The 22734-nt window shown below is 36.0% G+C and overlaps 1 protein-coding gene and 1 non-coding gene across 3 annotated transcripts in view; one reads left to right on the plus strand and one right to left on the minus strand.

The window, feature by feature from the left end:
- The window catches only part of SYCP1 (synaptonemal complex protein 1), a 129716-nt gene that overhangs the window by 27704 nt on the left and 79278 nt on the right, over nucleotides 1–22734 (minus strand). The window contains exons 21-26 of one of the 2 annotated variants that reach the window (XM_061119937.1): nucleotides 19515–19577; nucleotides 19281–19343; nucleotides 10307–10423; nucleotides 9771–9881; nucleotides 8566–8658; nucleotides 8002–8076 (exon numbers count right to left, since the gene is read on the minus strand). In XM_061119937.1, coding sequence (XP_060975920.1) covers nucleotides 8002–8076; nucleotides 8566–8658; nucleotides 9771–9881; nucleotides 10307–10423; nucleotides 19281–19343; nucleotides 19515–19577 — 522 coding nt within the window. The remainder of the gene's footprint in view (nucleotides 1–8001; nucleotides 8077–8565; nucleotides 8659–9770; nucleotides 9882–10306; nucleotides 10424–19280; nucleotides 19344–19514; nucleotides 19578–22734) is intronic. The other variant, XM_061119938.1, reaches the window with a different exon arrangement.
- On the plus strand, nucleotides 14416–14522 carry LOC133041751 (U6 spliceosomal RNA). Its single transcript, XR_009689326.1, has one exon. It is a non-coding gene; the product is annotated as a U6 spliceosomal RNA (small nuclear RNA).

The following is a 22734-nucleotide window of genomic DNA, read 5'->3' on the forward strand; positions in this document are numbered from 1 at the left end:
TGCAGTTCATGGGGTTGCAAAGAGTCGGACATGACTGAGCGACTGAACTGAACTGAAACAGAACTGAGCCAGGACACAAACAAAATTGGGGGTTTTTTAACACTTTTCTTTCAGCAACTGATAAAATTACAAGGTGAAAGTCAGCAAAAATGTATAAAATGTGAACAACACAACTAATTAGAGTTAATTGACATTTGCAGTACACCAACAATAGCATAACATACACTTGCTTCAAGCATCTATAGATCATCCCCAAGACAGACCATACCCTGGGCCATAAAGAAAACCTCAACAAATTCAAAAGATCAAATTTCTATGGACTGAATGTTATTATCCCCCCAAAATTCATATATCAAGGCCTTAACCCACAATGTGGTATGGTGGGGCTAAAGGAGGTACAGCCTTTGAGAAGAAATTGGGTTTGGATGAGGTCATAGAGGTGAGTCCCTTATGATGGTACTGGTACCCTTATAAGGAGATGAAGTAACCAGAGGTCTCTCTCAGCCATGTGAAGACACAGCAAGAAGGCTACTGTTTACAAGCCAGGAAATGGACCCTGAACAGAACTTTATCATGCTGGTTCCTTGATCTCAGACTGAGAGCCTCCAGAACTGTGAGAAATAATATTTATTATTTAAGCCTTTCAGTCTATGGTATTTCTGTTAATAGTATCCCACAGACAAATATAGAAATCATAAAGATTGTATTCTCTGATTACAATGTAATTAAACTAGAAACTAGTAACAGAGAGACAACAAGAAAATCTTTGAACACATGAAAATTTAAAACAAACTTCTAAATAATCAATGAGTCAAAGAAGAAATCTCAAAGAAATATAAAACTGTAAGAACTGAATGAAAACAAAAACACAATATATCAAAATATATGGGACATAGCCAAAGCAGTATTAAGAAAGAAATTTATAATGCTAAATACTCATATTAGGAAGAAGGGTAGAGTGATTTCAGCAAAATCGGAGAACAGGCATTTTTACCATCCTCCTCAACAAGAACACAGATTTTGACAATCATCCATAGATGAGAATACCTCTGTGGAAGTTCTAGAGTCCAAAAGAGAAGTTCTAGCACACCACTAAAGCAAAAAAATATATATATATATATCCCAGATTGAACACACTGAGGAAGAGAAACAGTTTCATTTTATCCATGTCACCCCCTTTTCTAGACAAGAATACTGGAGCGGGTTGCCATTAGCCTGCCAGGCTACAGTCCATGAGGTCATAAAGAGTCAGACATGACTTAGCAAGTAAACAGTACTCCCTCTCCCAAGACAGTGCAGCACAGTGGCAAGAGAGAACCTGTCAGTCAGCAATTTTTCCCATGCAGGAAAGTGAGACCATGAGGGTAAGCATCTAGCTTTCCCCAACAATGCAAAACACTGCCAAATATTTGCAAATCATATATCTGACAAAAGGTAAAAATAAAAAATATAAAGAATTCATACAGTTCAATAGCAAGGGAAAAAAATCCAACTTAAAAACAGGAAAAGGACTTGAGTAGACATTTTTCCAAAGAAGATATATAAATGGCCAACAGGTATATGAAAAGATGTTCAACATCAGGGAACTGCAAATCAAAACCACAGTGATATATACTACCTCATGCCTGTTAAAATGGCTATCATCAAACAAAACAAGAGATAAATGCTGACAAGGATGAGAAGAAAAAAAGAACCCTGTGCACTATAGGTGGGAATGTAAGCTGGTTTAGCCACTATAGAAAACAATATAAAGATTCGTCAAAAAGTTAAAAATAGACTACCATACAAGTTAGAATCTACTTCTGAGACTACATCCAAAGGAAGTTAATTCAGTGTGTTGAAAAAACATCTGCACTCCCATGTAGCATTATTCACAACACTTAAGACATGGAAACAACTTAAGCCTCCATAGATGAAGGAATGGATAAAGAAAGTGCTGGGGGTGTGTGTGTGTGTGCATGCATAAAATATTCCACTGTAAAATATGTACACAATGAGAAATTATTCAGCCATAAAAATAAGGGATTCCTTCCACTTGTGACAACATGGATAGACACTGAGAGTATTATGCTACATGAAATTAAAAGACAAATATGATATCACTTATAAGTAGAATCTTAAAAAACAAAACATAGTAATTCAAAGAATATGTAGAATATTAAAAAACAAAACATAACTAAATTCATAGGGGGATAAGATTTCTGGTTACTGATGCATAGGTTGGGGAGATTGGGAAGTGGATAAAACTGGTCAAAAATTCCATTTATAAGACAAATAAGTACTCGGGATGTAAAATATAACATGATGACTATCGTTAACTATTGTCTGGTACATTTTAAAGTTGGGAAGAAAGCAAATCCCAAGAGCTCTCATCACAAAGAAAAAACTTTTTTGTTTTTCTTCATCTTTATGAGATGATTGATGTTAACTAAACTTACTGTGGTAATCCTTTTAAATATATATATTAAATCATGCTGTACACCTTAAACTTACACAATGCTATCAATTATATCTCAATTAAACTGAAAAAGAAATTGGAAAAAAGAACATTAGGCATACTTCAATACAAGTATTATTCCTCTTTTACTGAAACAGTAGAATAAAGGTTAACTATGTATTTTACTATCACAGGTGAAGTGAATGCCACTTCATCATTTCTTTGACATTTGTTAAAAACAGAAAATTTTCAAAGCACTGTACTCAAATAAAGGAAAGACAAGCAAAGGCAAAGACAAACAGACATAACCCTACCCCTTGAGGAACCTGAAATATAATGGAGCAGAGAGTGACAAAACTATTTTAATATAACAATAAAACACCAGGACTTCCTGGTAGCCCAGTGGTTAAGAATCTGCTTTTCAATGCAGGGGACACAAGTTTGATCCCTAGCCTGGGGAACTAAGATTCCACATGGCTTGAGGCAACTAAGCCGATGCACCAAAACTGCTGCGCCTGGACTCCTGGAGCCCAAGTGCAACAACCAGAAAGGAGCCAGCACGCCGCAACCAGAGAAGCCCACGCGCTGCACAGTGTGATTCTTCATGCTGCAACCAAGACAAATGCAGCCTAATAAATATATAAATAAATATTTTCTTTAAAAAAATACTATGAGAATACTTATATACAGTAAGCTCATCTTTGCAACATGAAAGATACGTGAAATTTTTCATAGGTGGAGAAAGTAAGAAAGGAACTAAATGCAGGAAACAGTGAACAGACACAGAGATCTGAAATTGAAAGTGCACATTACCTAAGCATATTGCAAAGTAATTAGGAAATGTAATTTCGAATCACGCAAACTAAACCTAGATTTGAATTCTAAGTCATTCCATTGCTTTTCTTATGTGATCCTGAATAAATAACCTAACCTCTGTAAAAACGCAGACAACAGGCTGGTCCGATGGTAGTGGGTTACCACTTATTAACGTTAGGGTCACTAAAGTTGGTATACAACTCCCCACTGCCAAATTTGACTGGCTTTTAAAAAAGAAAAAAAAAAATGCAGACAATAATAAGTATTGTTTAATAGCACTGTTGTAAGGATTAAACTAGGTATAAGTAGGTTACTCGGCACAGTGTGATGTTATAAAGAAAGAAAAGAAAGTATTTGTCATTTTATAGTGTGAGTAAATTTCAAAAAACAATAAAACCTTGTGCGCATCAGGACCCAGGAGAAAGGAGCAGAGACCCCACAAGAGACTGAGCCAGACTTGCCTGTGAGTGTCCAGGAGTCTCCAGCAGAGGTGTGGGTTGACAGCTGCCTGTCGCAGGGTCAGGGGCACTGACTACAACAGTCATGGGAGCTGGGCCTGCTGGCATAAGTCCTTTTGAAGGAGGTTGCCATTACCCCACCATAGTTTGGCCTCAGGACAAACTACAGGGAGGGAACACAGCCTGACTCATCAGCAGAAAATTGGATTAAAGATTTACTGAGCATGGCCCTGTGCACCAGAGCAAGACCCAGTTTTACCCACAGCTAGTGCCTCGCACCAGGAAGTTTCCACAAGTTTCTTATCCTCATCCATTAGAGGGCAGACAATAATTACAAAAACTAACCAAATGAATCACATGGATCACAATCTTGTCTGACACAATGAAACTATGAGCCATGCCACGTAGGGCCACCCAAGACATATGGGTCATGGTTAGAGTTGTGACAAAACATGGTCCACTGGAGAAGGGAATGGAAAGCCACTTTAGCATTCTTGCCTTGAGAACCCAATGAACAGTATGAAAAGGCAAAAAGATATGACACTAAAAGATGAACTCCCTAGGTTGGTAGGTGCCCAATATGCTACTAGAGAGGAGTGGAGAAATAGCTCCAGACGGAATGAAGAGGCTGAGCCAAAGTGGGAACAATGCCCAGGTGTGGATGTCTGGTGGTGAAAGTAAAGTCCAATGCTATAAAGAACAATACTACATAGGAATGTGTAATGTTAGGTTCATGAATCAAAGTAAATTGGAAGTGGTCAAACAGGAGACGACAAGCATGAATGTTGACATTTTAGGAATGGGTGAACTAAAATGGACTGGAATGGGCGAATTTAATTCAGATGACCATTGTATCTACTACTGTGGGCAAGAATACCTTAGAAGAAATAGAGTAGCCATCATAGTCAACAAAAAGGTCCAAAATGCAGTGCTTAGATGCAATCTCCAAAACAACAGAATGATCTCTGTTCATTTCCAAGGCAAACCATTCAATATCACAGTAATCGAGGTCTATGCCCCGACCCGTAATGCTGAAGAACCTGAAGTTGAACGGTTCTGTGAAGACCTCCAAGACCTTCTAGAATTAACACCAAAATAAAAAGATGTCTTTTTCATCATAGGGGACTGGAATGCAAAAGCAGATACCTGGAGTAACAGGCAAATTTGACCTTGCAGTACAGAATGAAGCAGGGCAATGGCTAACAAGAGCTCTGCCAAGAGAACAGACTGGTCATAGCAAACACCCTTTTCCACCAATACAAGAGATGATTCTATACATGGACATCACCAGATGGTCAACACCAAAATCAGATTATATTCTTTGCAGCCAAAGATAGAGAAGCTCTATACAGTCAGCAAAAACAAGACCAGGAACCGACTGTGGTTCAGATCATGAACTCCTTATTCTCAAATTCAGACTTAAATTGAAGAGTGTACTGAAAATCACTAGACCATTCAGGTATGATCTAAATTAAATCCCTTACGATTATACAGTGGAAGTGACAGATTCCAGGGATTAGACCTGATAGACAGAATACCTGAAGACTATGGACAGAGTTTCATGACATTGTACAGGAGGTAGTGATCAAAACCATCTACAAGAAAAAGAAATACAAAAAGGCAACATGGCTGTCTGAGAAGGCCTTACAAATAGCTGAGAAAAGAAGAGAAGCAGACGGCAAAGGAGAAAAGGAAAGATATACCCATTTGAATGCAGAGTTCCACAGAATAGCAAGGACAGATAAGAAAGCCTTTCTCAGTGATCTGTGCAAAGAAACAGAGGAAAACAATAGAATGGAAAAGACTAGAAATCTCTTCGAGAAGATTAGAGATACCAAGGGAACATTTCATGCAAAGATGGGCACAATTAAGGACAGAAATGGTATGGATCTAACAGAAGCAAGAAAGATATTACAAAGAGGTGGCAAGAATACACAGAAGAATTATACCAAAAAGATCTTAATAACCCAGATAACCATGATGGTGTGATCACTCACCTATAGCCAGACATCCTGGAGTGCAAAGTCAACTGGGCCTTAGAAAGCATCACTACAAAAAAGCTAGTGAAGGTGATGGAATCCCAGCTGAGCTATTTCAAATCCTAAAAGATGATGCTGCACGCAGTATGCCAGCAAATATGGAACACTCAGCAGTTGTCACAGGATTGGAAAAGGTCAGTTTTTATTCCAATCACAAAGAAGAGCAACGCCAAAGAATGGTCAAACTACCACACAATTGCACTCATTTCACATACCAGCAAAGTAATGCTCAAAATTATCCAAGCCAGGCCTCCACAATACATGAACCAAGAACTTCCAGATGTACAAGCTGGATTAAGAAAAGGCAGAGGAACTATAGATCAAGTGGCCAAAATCTTTGGATCATAGAAAAAGCAAGAGAGTTCTAGAAAAACACCTACTTCTACTTCATTGACTATGCTAAAGCCTTTCACCGTATGGATCACAACAAACTGTGGAAAATTCTTCAAGAGATTGGAATAGCAGACCACCTTACCTGCCTCCTAAGAAATCTGTATGCAAGTCAAGAAGCAACAGCTAGAAGTGGACATGGAACAATGGACTGGTTCCAAACTAGGAAAGGAGTACGTCAAGGCTGTATACTGTCACTCTGCTTATTTAACTTACATGTAGAGTACATCATGTGAAATGCCAGGCTGGATGAAGCACAAGCTGGAATCAAGACTGCTGAGAGAAGTATCAATAACCTCAAATATGCAGATGACACCACCCTCATGGCAAAAAGCAAAGAGGAACCAAAGAGCCCCTTGATGAATGTGAAAGAGAAGAGGGAAAAAGCTGACTTAAGACTCAATATCTTAAAACAAAAATCACAGCATCTGTTCCCATCACTTCATGGCAAATAGATGGGGAGACAATGGAAACGGTGACAGAGTTTATTTTCTTGGGCCCCAAAATCACTGCAGATGGTGACTGCAGCCATGAAATTAAAAGACGCTTGTTCCTTGGGAGAAAAGCTATGACAAACTTAGACAGTGTATTAAAAAGCAAAGACATCACTTTGTCAACAAAGGTCTGTCTGGTCAAAGCTATGGTTTTTCTAGTAGTCATGTATGGATGTGAGAGTTGGACCATAAAGAAGGCTGAATGTTGAAGAATTGATGCTTTTTTTTTTAAAGAATTGATGCTTTTGAGCTGTGGTGTTGGAGAAGTCTCTTGAGAGTCCCTTGGACTGCAAGAAAATCAAACCAGTCAATCCTAAAGGAAATCAGTTCTGAATACTCATTAGAAGGACTGATGCTGAAGCTGAAGCTCCAATACTTTGGCCAACTGATGCAAAGAACTGACTCACTGGAAAAGACCTTGATGCTGGGAAAAATTGAAGGCAGGAGAGAAAGGGAACAACAGAGGATGAGATGGTTGGATGACATCACTGACTCAATGGACGTGAGTTTGAGAAAGCTCCAGGAGATGGTGAAGGACAGGAGAGCCTGACATGCTGCAGCCCATGGGGTCGCAAAGAGTCGGACACAACTGAGTGACTCAGTCTCAGTCTCAGTTCAGTCGCTCAGTCGTGTCTGACTCTTTGCAACCCCATGAACTGCAGCACGCCAGTCCTCCCTGCACCAATTCCCAGAAGTCCATCCAAACCCATGTCCATTGAGTCGGTGATGCCATCCAACCATCTCATCCTCTGTTGTCCCCTTCTCCTCCCGCCCTCGATCTTTCCCAGCGTCAGGGTCTTTTCAAATGAGTCAGCTCTTCGCATCAGGTGGCCAAAGTACTGGAGTTTCAGCTTCAACATCAGTCCTTCCAATGAACCCAGGACTGATCTCCTTCAGGATGGACTGGTTGGATCTCGCTGTAATCCAAGGGACTCTCAAGAGTCTTCTCCAATACCACAGTTCAAAAGCATCAATTCTTCTGCACCCAGCTTTCTTTATAGTCCAACTCTCACATCCATACATGACCACTGAGCAACTGAACAACACCAAATACAGGCATAATTTTTTTCTGAAACACGATCAATAGCTAAAAAACACATACAAATACATAAGCACTTTTAATATATGAAATATTATTCAAACATTTATATCTAAAAGCATGCCTACTCAAAGTAATCCTATATTTATATGCTTAATATTTAAACAATAGAATATGCTAAATACCTCTGAAAAAAGCTAATGGGGAAAAATTATATTTTTAATCCATATGTAAACTTATCTTATTATTTTCTAATATGATATGTTCATAAAACTTAAGTTACACCTAAAATCCAAAATTACTTTATCTATATTGTTACAAAACCTACTTTTTCTTCTCTTTCTGTTTCAAGGTGTTTCTTAACAGACCAAAGCTCATTTCTGAGATTGGATAGTTCAGTCTCCTAAAGAAAAAAGAACATGAAATTTATAAGTGCATCTATATAGTTCTTAAGATAATGAAAATGCAAACTAATATTTTAAAACTTTAGTTTTACAGAAAAATGAATTCACTCATAAAAGATATACACTTTTTAAAAGCTTACTGATATGAAGGCTGCTAGATGAACATAACCAAATTATTTCATTTAGACAAATTTTGTACAGTTTGCTCTAAAGAAATACTTAACACTATGTAATCTCTTCTTCTCATCCTCTCCCAATCTATCCCACTCCTCCTTTCCAAACCTCAATCAGAGCTCAAACTTATTTGTAATTGGAATTTACAACTTTTCACTTGAAAAAAAGAGATTATTCTATAATTTCAAAAAAAATTAGAAAACCATCTACCTATACGATCTATAACATCCCTTTCAGATCTATGGTTATTTGATTCTATAGATCAAAAATTATAGTTTATATGAAAATTGGCTTCTACTGCTATTTGTTCTCACCAGAGATGCTTTCACTGATGAGTGTTCTTGCTCTTTGCTCTTATAAAGTCCTAATTCTGAGTCTCTTTCTTCAACAATTTTATCATATTGGTGCTATATTAAATAGAGAGAACATTTTAGATGTATTAGAAGTTCAAAAGCTTATGTTTTAATAACACTGTTATCCTAATGCATTTAATATTTACAAAAATAATGTTTATGAGTTCAGTAATATATATTTGAGCATATTTTTAAATTTTTAAATTATATTTTTAAATGCTAACAATAAAAACAATAAAACATAGATAACAGTCTTAGAAATAATCCAAGAGCAAAAAAATAATTTTTTTTAATTAGGAATAATAAATTTCATAATTTAAAAAAAAAATTAGAAACACAAGGACCTCTTAGAAAAACTGCTGATTCCAGATCTTGGGCAGGAAATACAAGATGAGTCTTAAATATTTTGTTGTAACAGAAAGTAAGAAAGCTATCACAGATTATTGGGGTCAAGCCAAAAATACCTGCCAATCAGTTTGAAGAGGTTCCCACTGGCCAAAGTTGGGACAATTTAAGTACCAATAAGGATAAAAATTGTACTGGATTAAGACATACTAAAATTGCTTACATTTAGGAGTTCACAATATTATTTAAAATATTTTAATTTTTCATAGGTTACTTCATAAAAATATCCTAGCAACAACTTATAAAGATTGATAGGTATAGCCCACTTCCTATCGAAATCCTGAAGAGTATAAGATTTAATTCCCTAAAAGAATGATTACTTTAAAACAACAGTAAAAAGTAGAGCACACTCACAAATACAACTAACATAGCTTTACATCTATTTATTATTGTTTAGTCTAGTATGTGTTGGACACAGGTAGAGATACAAATATTATATTTATTTAAGCACATATACTAGGTATGTATTTAAATAAAAATAAGATGGAAAATTCTGTAAGAGACTACTATGAAAACTGAGAACAAGAGTGGTTATATCTATCCATAAGATGATGAGGAAAGACTTCTTCAGTGAAGTCACACTTAGGCTCACACTTAGGTAGTGAAGATTTGGAAAATGAGAGATCAAGGGTATTACAGCTATAATTAGACACTGTTGTCTAGACAATTTTCTCTAAGAAATCAGAATACTATATTTTACCATTTTATGCATAAATATTGCCAAAATTGATAATTTTCATTATACAAAAGGGAAAAATTACCTTATGTTTTTCCATAAGTGCTACCATTTCAGCTATTTTATGTTGACATCGTATATCAATTTCTTTCTGTAATTTTACTGCTTCATCAGCTACTACTTTGGCTTTTGCAACCTATGAAATAATTTAAAGTTTTTTAAAATTAATGCCCAAAAAGCAAATTAAACTCAAATGTTAATTTTAAGTTAAAATGAAGAAATCAAACACCAGGAAATTAGGAAAGCCAAGTAGAAAATGCACTACTGTTTTGGTTTATTTTAGTTAGGGTCTTCTATCAAGTGAGATGTCAGTGTAACACTGTAAAGATCATTTAATCTTTTCAAAACAGTTATATACTACTCAATACTTAAATACTTAGTATAACAATACTTTTAGTTTCTATTTTAAAAAGCTAATTAATTGTCCCTGATATAATTTACTAAATCTTCTAAAGAACCATAATGTTAAAAGTAAGAATTATTACTTTTCTCTTAAAATCTTAACATACAAATATATAGTTTTAGTATAACAAGTTCTCGAACATATTTAGGTTTTCCTACCTCTCCCAAAAGATTTTCTTCTAATAGCTTTTTGTCCTCAATTTCTTTCTGATAGCTGTCAGTCATTTGTTTAAATTTTTGTTTGGCACCTTCTAGTTCTGTCTCTAATTTACTGACCTTCGAATAAAGAAAAGAGAATGAACATTAGTAAATGCTGTGGATTACTTGAAAAAATGCATTCATTTTGTGGTTTTGTGACTCTCAGAAGATGATTTATTTATAAGATATTATAGTTGGATCATTTTCCTTACAGTTTTCATAATGGGGAGATGTGCTTTATTTTTCACAAAATCTATCTTTTCCCCTAAAATACATAGTCTTGACAAGTAATATCCTAAAAGCAGGCATATTTTTACTTTTTTAATTTTTTTACAATATTTAAATTATTTAGTCTCTGTTGTTTTATTACAATAAGTAACTATTCCATTTGGACAGAACACCCATGTGATTCAAAGAAAGAGAGACGGGAAGGGAGGAGGGAGGGGGATTCAGGATGGGGAACACATGTACACCTGTGGCAGATTCATGTCAAGGTATGGCAAAACCACTACAATATTGTAAAGTAATTAGCCTCCAATTAAAATAAATAAATTTATATTAAAAAAAGGTTTCTTGTGATATAACTTATATGCCAAAAAAACCCACATATTTAATGTGGAAATCCAGCTGAGCTAGATATTTAACAGAGTTCCAACTAAGCTATTTAAAATCTTAAAAGATGATACTGTTGAAGTGCTGCACTCAATATGCTAGCAAATATGGAACACTCAGTAGTGGCCATGGTACTGGAAAAGGTCATTTTTCATTCCAATTCCAAAGAAAGACAATGCCAAAGAATCGTCAAACTATCATACAACTGTACTCATTTCATATGCTAGCAAGGTAATATTCAAAATCCTTCAAGTGAGGCTTCAGCAGTACATGAACCGAGAACTTCAGATGTACAAACTGGATTTAGAAAAGGCAAAGGAACCAGAGATCCAAATGCCAACATCCACTGGATCATAGAAAAAGCAAGGGAATTCCAGGAAAACATCTACTCCTGCTTCACTGACTACACTGAAGCTTTTGACTGTGTGGATTACAACAAACTGTAGAAAAATCTTAAAGAGATGGGAATACCAGACCACCTTAACTGTCTCCTGAGAAACCTGTATGCAGGTCAAGAAGGAACAGAATGGACATGGAACAACCAAGGGACTGGTTCAAAATTGGGAAAGGAGTACAACAATGCTATATACTGTCACCCTGTTGATTTAACTTACATGTAGAGTACATCATATGAAATGCTAGGCTGGATGAATCATAAGCTGCAATGAGGACTGACAGGAGAAATAACAACCTCAGATATGCAGATGATACCACTCTAATGGCAGAAAGTGAAGAAGAACTAAGGAACTCTTGCTAAGGGTGAAAGAGGAGAGGGGAAAAGCTGGCTTAAAACTCAACATTCAAAAAGCTAAGATCATGGCATCCAGTCCCATCACTTCATGGCAAATAGATGGGAAGACAACAGAAATAGTGACAGACTTTATTTTCTTGGGCTCCAAAATTACTGCACATGGTGACTACAGCCATGAAATTCAAAGACACATGCTCTTTGTAAGAAAAGTTATGACAAACCTAGATAGCATACTAAAAAACAGAAATATATCACTTTGCCAACAAAGGTCCATATAGTCAAAGCTATAGTTTTTCCAGCAGTCACGTACAGATGTGAGAGTTGGACCATAAAAAAGGCTGAGCGTTAAAAAATTGATGCTTTTTAATTGTAGTGCTGGACAATACAGCATACACACTCCCTTGGACTGCAAGGAGATCAAACCAGTTAATCCTAAAGGAACTCAACCCTGAATATTCACTGGAAGGACTGATGCTAAAGCTGAAGTTCCAATACTTTGGCCACCTGATGAGAAGATCCAACTGACTGGAAAAGACCCTGATGCTGGGAAAGATTGAGGGCAGGAAGAGAAGGGATTGAAAAAGGATGAGATGGTTGGATGGCACCATCGACTCAATTTGCATGAGTTTGAGCAAACTCCGGGAGAAAGCCAAGGACAGAGAAGCCTGGCATGCTGCATTCCATGGGGTTACAAAGAGTTGGACATGATTTAGTGACTGATCAACAACACTTAATGTATACAGTTTGATGAGTTTGGACATATGTATGCATCAATGAAATTATCATCAAAATCAAGCTGACAGACATACCCATCACCTTCAAAAGTTTCCTTCTGTACCTTTTTTTTTCCATAAGAACATTTACATTAAGAGTCTACCCTCTTAACAAATCTTAAAGTAAACAATACAGAATTGTTGACTAGAGGCATTATGTAATACAGCAGATGTCTAAAACTACATTATCAAGCATAACTGAAGTAAATAAAGTGTTAATAGCTCAGTTGTGTCTGACTCTTTGCAACCCCATGGACTTCAGCCCACCAGGCTCCTCTGTCCACAGAGTTCTCCAGGCAAGAATACTGGAGTGGGTTGCCATGCCCTTCTCCAGGTGATCTTCCAGACCCAGGGATCAAACCTGGATCTTCCACACTGCAGGCAGTTTCTTTACCATCTGGGTCACCAGGGAAGCCACAACTGAAATTTACACAAATTGAAGAACAACTCCCCATTTCCCCCTCCTGCCAGTCCCTGGTATTTCTGCTTTCATGTGATTGACTATTTTAAGTATCATGCAGCATTTGTTCTTCAGTGACTGGCTTTTGTTGCTGAATTGGAAATATTCTTTATATATTCATTACCAACTACATGATTTGCAAATATTTCTCCAGTTCTGTGGATTGTCTTTTCACGCTCTTGATGGTGTCCTTTGATCCTTTGATAGTGTTCTCTTGAACACTATAAATAGAGCAAAAAAAAAATCAATGCAATCTCTATCAACATTCCAACTGCCTTTTTGTCAGAACAAATTGATCCTAAAATTTACAAGAAATTCCCAGGGACCCTGAAGAGCCAAAACAATCTTGGAAAAGAAGATTGTTGGAAGACACATAATCCCCAATTTTAAAACTCACTACACAAAGCTACAATAATCAAAACAGTGTGGTACTGACATAAGGTAAACACGTGGATCAATGTCTAACCCTTATGGCAGAAAGTGAAGAAGAACCAAAGAGCCTCTTGATGAAAGTGAAAGAGGAGAGTGAAAAAGTTGGCTTAAAGCTCAACATTCAGAAAACTAAGATCATGGCATCCAGTCCATCACTTCACAGCAAATAGATGGACAAACAGTGAAAATAGTGGAAATAGTGAAAACAGTAGCTGACTTTATTTTTCTGGGCTCCAAAATCACTGCAGATGGTGATTGCAGCCATGAAATCTGGGCTCCAAAATCACTGCAAATGGTGATTGCAGACATGAAATTAAAAGACACTTACTCCTTGGAAGGAAAGTTATGACCAACCTAGACAGCATGTTAAAAAACAGAAACATTACTTTTTCAATAAAGGTCCATCCAGTCAAGGCTATGGTTTTTCCAGTAGTCATGTATGGATGTGAGAGTTGGACTATAAAGAAAGCTGAGCCCCAAAGAATTGATGCTTTTGAACTGTGATGTTGGAGAAGACTCTTGAGAGTCCCTTGGACTGCAAGGAAATCCAACCAGTCCATCCTAAAGGAGATCAGTCCTGGGTGTTCATTGGAAGGACTGATGTTGAAACTGAAACTCTAATACTTTGGCTACGTGATGCAAAGAGCTGACTCATTTGAAAAGTTCCTGATGCTGGGAAAGATTGAGGGCAGGAGGAGAAGGAGGCGACAGAGGATGAGATGGTTGGATGGCATCACCGACTCAATGGACATGAGTTTGGATAAACTCCGGGAGTTGATGATGGACAGGGAGGCCTGGCGTGCTGCAGTCCATGGGGTCACAAAGAGTAGGACACGACTGAGCAACTGAACTGAACTGAATAGAACAGGAAGTCTAGAAATAAAGCCACTGCCATACAACTATGGTCTACTTATTTTCAATAAGAGTGACAAGACAATTAAATGGAGAAAGAATAGTCTCTAACAAATGCTGCTGAAACAAATAATTAGTACATGGAAAAGAATAAAGAATGAACCTCAGGCCATGTTACAAAAATAACTCAGTGCTCGCTTCAGCAGCACATATACTAAAATTGGAACAATACAGAGAAGATTAGCATGGCCCCTGTGCAAGGATGACATGCAAATTCGTGAAGCATTCCATATTTTTATTGGAAATAAAAGCAAAAATAAACAAATGGGACCTAATGAAACTTAAAAGCTTTTGCACAACAAAAGAAACTATAAGCAAGGTGAAAAGACAGCCTTCAGAATGGGAGAAAATAGTAGCAAATGAAGAAACAGACAAAGGATTGATCTCAAAAATATACAAGCAACTCCTGCAGCTCAATTCCAGAAAAATAAATGACCCAATCAAAAATGGGTCAAAGAACTAAACAGACATTTCTCCAAAGAAGACATACAGATGGCTAACAAACACATGAAAAGATGCTCAACATCACTCATTATCAGAGAAATGCAAATCAAAACCTCAATGAGGTATCATTACACGCCAGTCAGGATGGCTGCTATCCAAAAGTCTACAAGCAATAAATGCTGGAAAGGGTGTGGAGAAAAGGGAACCTTCTTCCACTGTTGGTGGGAATGCAAACTAGTACAGCCACTATGGAAAACAGTGTGGAGATTCCTTAAAAAACTGGAAATAGAACTGCCATATGACCCAGCAATCCCACTTCTGGGCATACACACCAAGGAAACCAGATCTGAAAGAGACACGTGCACCCCAATGTTCATCGCAGCACTGTTTATAATAGCCAGGACATGGAAGCAACCTAGATGCCCATCAGCAGGCGAATGGATAAGGAAGCTGTGGTACATATACACCATGGAATATTACTCAGCCGTTAAAAAGAATTCATTTGAATCAGTTCTAATGAGATGGATGAAACTGGAGCCCATTATACAGAGTGAAATAAGCCAGAAAGAGAAAGACCAATACAGTATACTAACACATATATATGGAATTTAGAAAGATGGTAATGATAACCCTATATGCAAAACAGAAAAAGAGACACAGATGTACAGAACAGACTTTGGGACTCTGTGGGAGAAGGCGAGGGTGGGATGTTCAGAGAGAATAGCATTGAAACAAGTATACTATCAAGGGTGAAACAGATCACCAGCCCAGGGTGGATACATGAGACGGGTGCTCAGGGCTGGTGCACTGGGAAGACCCAGAGGGATGGGATGGGGAGGGAGGCGGGAGGGGGGATCGGGATGGGGAACACATGTAAATCCATGGCTGATTCATGTCAATGTATGGCAAAACCCACTACAACATTGTAAAGTAATTAGCCTCCAACGAATAAAAATAAATGGAAAAAAAATAACTCAAAATAGATTTAAATGTAATAACTAAAACTAAAAACCCTTAGAAGAAAATGGGAGCTAAAATTCATGACAATAGATTTGGCAATGGATCCTTAGATATGACACTAAAAACACAAACAACTAAAGAAAAACAGCTAAAATAGGTTTCATCAAAGACATATTCTTAATGAGATTGTCTATAAAGAATCAACATGTCAACTTCTATTGTTTCCATATATTTTATATAAATATTTACAAATATAATAATTACCAAAAGAGGACCTTTAAGTAGCATTCACTCTGCAGAATCACACAGTGCCTTAGGACTGAATTAGAATTGAGAAAGGGGTAGAGGAGAGAACGAATGGTAATTTAAAGATGAAATACCCTGTGTTCTATACCCATGATACAACTACCAACTTTAAAGGACAGGACATTATCAATATTGATAAAGGCTTCAGAGTGCCTCTCTTCATTAGTTTTCCCTTCTACCCTCTCAAGTGTAACAAAGATTCTTAATTTAATATTCAGCGTTCCTCTCCTCTTTTTTATAGGTTTACTGCATAATTATGTATCAGTATTTCAGAGTTTTTGTTTTAGAACTCTATATAAATGTTTTCATAGTATGCATAATTTTTCTGTCTTGCATTTTACCCTCAGCAGCAGTAGGTTTTACATATTTATGTGAATATAGTTCCTTCATTTTCTCTGCAGAGTTAGTGTTCCTTTGTATGAATATACTATGGTTTATTTGTGTACTCAAGTGTTCATGGACACTGAATTGTATCCAACTTGGAGTTAATACACACAGTAACGGTGTTAATGTTCTCAAAAACATCTCCTGGTACAAGTCTATAAATTTCTTTATACCCAGAACTGAAACTGCAGGTTGCCTATTCAACTTTACAAGATAACAACACTGTGTTCTAAAGAACATGTACCAGTTTAAACTCTTAGCAATCATGTGTGAATATGTAGATCAATTTGGAGAGAACCAGAATTTTCACATAAATGGTATATTGTTAAAATCACATTTTCTAATAGCTTGTTATACATGTTTAATACTAGTAATTATTTCCATGTAATGATTCTATATCTAACATCCTTAATAAACACACTCAAATCTTGTATTAACACATCTGGAGATTCTTAATAGATTTTCTACATATGCAGCTCCCATCTAAAATCAACTGAATCTGCTCTGTTTTGTGAAGATTTTAAATTGCTGATTCAATCTCTTTTAAGACTATTCAGCCTAATTATTTTTTTTGACATTACTTTGGTGAATCTATTTCATTTTAACTTTTTCAAATACATTGGCGTAACAATGTTCATAGTAAAGGTATTAACTTTAATTTAAAAAATACATGCCATAATTTCTAGATTAATAGAACTGTGGCTAGAGGACATACTCTGTGATTTCAAGCCTTTGAACTCTGTAGCCTTATACATGATCATTGCTGTTAACTGAGTGTTCTTGAAGAGCATGTTTCATTCACTTTTTGACCTAAAAAATCTTCTTATTTCTCCAACACACTTAAAAGAGAGGTATGCTGGAGACATAATTCAAGGTTGACATTTTCTCTGTACTTGAGAATATTTTTTCACTGTTTTCTAACTTACACTGTTGCTTGTTGGAATGTCCATGGTAAATTTCTTATCATTCTTTCATTGGTGATCTCTCACTTTTCTCCAGCTACTTTTAAGAACTACCTAGGTCTAATATTCCGTAGTTTTATATATTAAGTCTAGCTCTGGATTTATCCTAATTTTTCCTTCTTGGTATATATCAATCTTCCTATATCTGTGAATTCATCAAATCTAACTATTCTCAGTACTTACGGCCTCTCCCCAATTCACTCTATTCTTTCCTTCTTCCTGGGCAATACAAAAACTGTCATAAAAACAAATTCATTAAATTAAGTGACAATAATAAGAACATGATACCATACAAGTTAGGCTTCCCAGCTGGCACTAGTGGTAAAGAACCTGCCTGCCAATGCATGAGACGTAAGAGACATTGGTTCGATCCCTGAATTGGGAAGATCCCCTGGAAAAAGTCATGGCAACCCACTCTAGTATTCTTGCTTGGAAAATCCCACAGAGGAGCCTGGAGGGCTACAATCCAAAGGGTCACAAAAAGTCAGTCATGATTAAAGCAACTTAGCATGCATGCATGCACCATATAAGTTAGACATGAGAGATAAAGGAGATTTATGTATTCTGAAGCTAAAATGTATCAGTAAAAAGGACAAAAATTATGAACTCCAGCTATATGCTGTTTATAAAAGACAAATCTAAAACAAAGGCACAGAAAGCACAATAGTGAATAGGTTGCTAAAAATACAACATTGTACATCAACTATTCACCAATAAAATTTTTAAATAAATAAATGAACACCATTAAAACACTAAACATTAAGAAGAAAATTGGTATAACAATAAAACATAAGAATTACTCTCTAAGGCAAGAGAATATTACTACATAAAGGGAGTGTCTTTATTATGGAAAAAAAAGTTCTATTGTATGTTGAAAAAAAAAACCACTCCCTTATCTATGCAGTAGTATATCACAGACAGAAGTGGTAAAGAAAATAATGGGCAAGCTATACACAGACTAAAATAAATGTTGGATTCTGACTTAAAGCCTGCCAACAGATGAGGTTATACAATTGAAGTACATTAACTCACTTGCCGCTATAAAGCCTGCCACCAGATGCTGCCTGTCACTTGCCACTCACTGATAGGATTTTGATATGAATCTGCAAGTAACTGATTTATTATGGTCTCTATGCAGTCAAACATCTCTGCTAAAAGTAATTTGTATTTGCAGCTGATTCCCAGTGCTAACATACCTCAGCTCCACCTCAGATCATTAGGCATTAGATTTTCATAAGGAGCATGCAACCTAGATCCCTCAGCACACACAGTTCACAGGAGGGTTTGCACTCCTATGAGAATCTAATGCCTCCACTGATTTGACAGGAGGCAGAGCTCAGGAGGCAATAAGATTGATGGGGAGTGGGTGTAAATACAGATGAAGCTTTGGTCACTTGCCTGTCACTCATCTGTTTTGCGGCCTGGTTCCTAATAGGCTATGAACCAGTACCAGTCTATGGCCCGGGGGTTGGGGACCTCTGGCTTAAACGATTTTAACACAGCTAAACCAAAGCTGTGCATTCTATTACAACTAAAATAACTGCTACAATATAAAGGGCTTTGTTGCTGTGGTTCAGTCACTAAGTCATGTCCGACTCTTTGCAACTTCATCAGCATACCAGGCCTTCCTGTCCTTCACTATCATTCACTGCCCTGGTAGCATTATTGGTAAAGAACCTGCCTGCCAATACAGAAGGCATAAGAGATGTGGGTTTGATCCCTGGGTTGGGAAGATCCCCTGGAGAAGGGCATGGCAGCCCACTCCAGTATTCTTGCCTGGAGAATCCCATGGACAGAGTAATCTGACAGGCTACATTTCATAGGATCGCAAAGAGTCAGACATGACTGAAGTGACTTAGCACACACGCAAAGGGCTTAAATTTCTCAATTCTCATCTATATACTAGTATTTTTAAAACAAAAATAAAGATTCCAAATACCTTTATCTCATAAACATTCAGTTGCTTGCTTTCTGCTGTACTCTTTTTTTTAAAGGCCTTATTCTGTTAGAAGTAAAAAATAATTATATTTAATATCAAAGTGATTCAAACTTATACCTTCAGTGACTTAGACTAAAATTACTAAAGTAAAGGAAAGCGTTATTCTCTAAAACTGCAGTGAATATAAAGGGTTTTTTTAAAAAAAGTAATTTGATTTTGAGAATCAGTACATACCTCCTGCTGGAGTTCTTCAATAAACTTGCTTTTATTTTCAACCTGTTTCCTCAAATTGTTACACTAAAAAATGAAGAGAAATTAAAAGTATTTTATTCAATATTCCAGTCAAAATAAATACTTTCAAACTAACAAAAATATTAACATAGAGATTACTTCAAAAACTATCTCATTAGGAGTTCCCTGATGGTGTCTTGGTTAAGAATCCACCTGCCAATAGAGGGGACATGGATTCAATCTGTGGACATGGGTTCCACATGCTGTGGAAAAACCAAGCCCATGCGCCACAACTACTGAGCCCACACTCTAGAGCCCATGCACAAACACTGAGATACCATGCTGCAAGTACTGAAGCCCATGAGCCTAGAACCCATGCTCTACAAGAAAACCCACTGCAACGAGAAGCCCATGCACTGCAACAAAGAGTAGCCCCTATTCACCGCAACTAAAGAAAGCCCACGCACGGCAACAAAGACCCAGCACAGTCAAAACTAAATAGTCATGACATTAAATAATTCTATTGATGTCAAACCTACCTAGGGTAAAGGAGATAAGAGATAAAACTGACAGCTCTTTAAAGGTACAGAATCCAGTAAGACAAGCCTGCATAAAGTCCCAAACTCAAAAGACTACCTAATCAGTGAAAGTATAAGAAATAAATCTGCCACATAGAAGGATACAGTAAGGAAATTTGTCTTGACCTTGGCACTGAGTGAATGGTATAAAAACTGTCCTGAAAATCTGTAGTAGCCATGAAGTGGCCTTATATTTGGGGGGCAGGGGTTAGTTACAGCTGAATTCATGTTATCTCAATAATCTCAAAAAACTTCAAATGGAGAATTTACTTTAAAATTAGTAGTGCCCTCAAGATAATCTTTTTGGGAGGATATCAATTTCATCACAAGCCTCAAAGAATTACCACAGATAGTTCCAAGAAATAAAAAATGTAAAGAAATAAGGTTCCAAGAGTGAAAATTAGTAGAAAGAACAAAGAGCAAAATCAGAACTGAAAAGGCTTCAGATATTGAAATTATTAAATAAACAATATCAAATTAAAATATTTTAAATATTGTTTTTAAAGATCTTAAACTATGAAAAAGAAACAGGAGACCATAAAAGACAACTGATCAGATTTTTTAAAGAACTAATTAAAACTTCAGTAATAAAAATGTAATTAAAATTTAAAACTCAATAGAGACAAGAAAATCAGTCACTTCTTGGCCTTACCAAATGAATGCTGAACAAATTTTCAAACTATCAGTTTTAAGTATAACCAGATTATAATACTGCCTGAGAAAGCACATTTTACATATTTCTCCATTCTTCAGACCATCAAAATTTACTCCCTTGAGAGTTAATATTGATGATCATACCTTTCTCCTATTTAGCTTTCCCTAGAAAATTATAACCGACATTACTATACATTATAAAAACACCCTTTATAACTGTAGTTACTACAGTTCAAAAAATATATATATATAGTAACATCAGATCAACTTTGTCATTTTTACTGCCCCATCTCACTCTCCCTTCTTTCTGAATAAACTAATGAAAATTAAAATAACTTAAGTATTCATCTTTTTAAATCTAAATAATATCTAAACTTAGGACTAATTAATATATTTGATGGAATGCCCAGAAATTCTTATAAAAGTTTTAAATTATTACAGTTCATTTTTAAGTAAAATAATTCCGGGACATAAAATCAAAGAATTGTATTCACTAGAATTCTAGCTAGAAAAAAAATAATATTAATTATTAGAGCTCAGAACTTCCAAAAGTGAACTATTCTTTTCAAAGGACTACTTCACTAACTCACTCACAGAAAGTCACGTTTAGGACAAGTGTGTGGTGAAAGGCAAAGAAGGGGGAAGTGAATTGGTATCACCAACCAGAGAGTAAAAACATCTCACAAAAAGAAAGGGGAAATTTTTCTGCAGCTCCTTTGACTATAAAAAATGGGAGAGATATTGAAGAATGATTTTTTTTTTGAAGAATGATTTTTTTAAAAGCATCTTGCCACTCTAAAGCTATCCACAGCAAATGCAGCTGCTGAGGGAATGAAATTTGGAGAAAGGAAAGAGATAGTGGACAAGCAATTTAATAAAGCTTTGCTCTTTGAAGCATTATGCAGAAACTCCTAATTCCAAAGCCTCTTCAAACAAACCTGCAATAAAAATCCTATACTATTCTTGAAAGCCTTCAAAATAGAACTGAGATCTCTTTGTACAGGACAATGTAAAGGATGGCCCTGAAGAGTCAAGCCATACATATATTGTTACAGAGTCTCTAGTTCCAAGTATTTTTCACAACTGATAATACCTTGTTTTCTAGTATCTTCATTTGTTTATCTTTTTTCATAACTTCACATTCAATGCTTCGAGCCTAAAAAAACATTATTTAACATCAGATTAAAAATGTTAACAGAAATTCTATTTTCTTCTATGAGTATCTTTTAGACATGGAATTATAAAGCTTAGTCTTTTATTTCTAAAAAAAAAAAAATATCTATCAGCTCTGCCAGTTTATTTCAGCTACATTTTTTTTAAATATATAAAATTCTTATATTTAAAAAATAAAAAAAATGTTTTCGTGCATATATGTTAATGTTCATTATTATCTTAGCCTCGTTATCCCTTTATAATCTTTTATTAGCTTTCCCAGTTTATACTGAATTTTTTAAATTATATATAGATGTTTACCATCTTTCAAACATGTTTTTCACAAACATTTATTAAACTGAACTTTGTAACAATCCAATGATGTAGAAAAATAGGTATTATTATGCCCATTTTAGAAATGAGGGGGAAAAGGCTCAGATAAAACCTTTTGGGATTGGGATAAAAGAAGAGTGTAACGAATTTCAATGCCAGGTAAAATAGCCAAGAAATATTTGCAACCTGAACTCTTTCCAGGAAACTGTTTCAATAGGTAAACTGAAATCCAACCATGAAAAGCTTAAAAATGCTATCAATTTGTCTTGCATTTCACTTTTTTCTTAACTCATCATTAATATCTTCTACATTGGTAAAATAAATTTTAAGTTCTTAGTGGAAGATTTTTGTTTTACATTAACCATCCTCTACACCAACAAGATAAGTGTTTTGAAGCAGCCTCTGACACAAATTTTAAAGTAGTGAATTACATACCAAGTCTTTAGGAGACTAATTTAATTTGGGGGGGGGGGCTGAATTTAACTAATAAATATGAAACTGAAAGA

This window comes from Dama dama, chromosome 20, assembly GCF_033118175.1.
Source record: "Dama dama isolate Ldn47 chromosome 20, ASM3311817v1, whole genome shotgun sequence".
Taxonomy (NCBI): domain Eukaryota; kingdom Metazoa; phylum Chordata; class Mammalia; order Artiodactyla; family Cervidae; genus Dama; species Dama dama.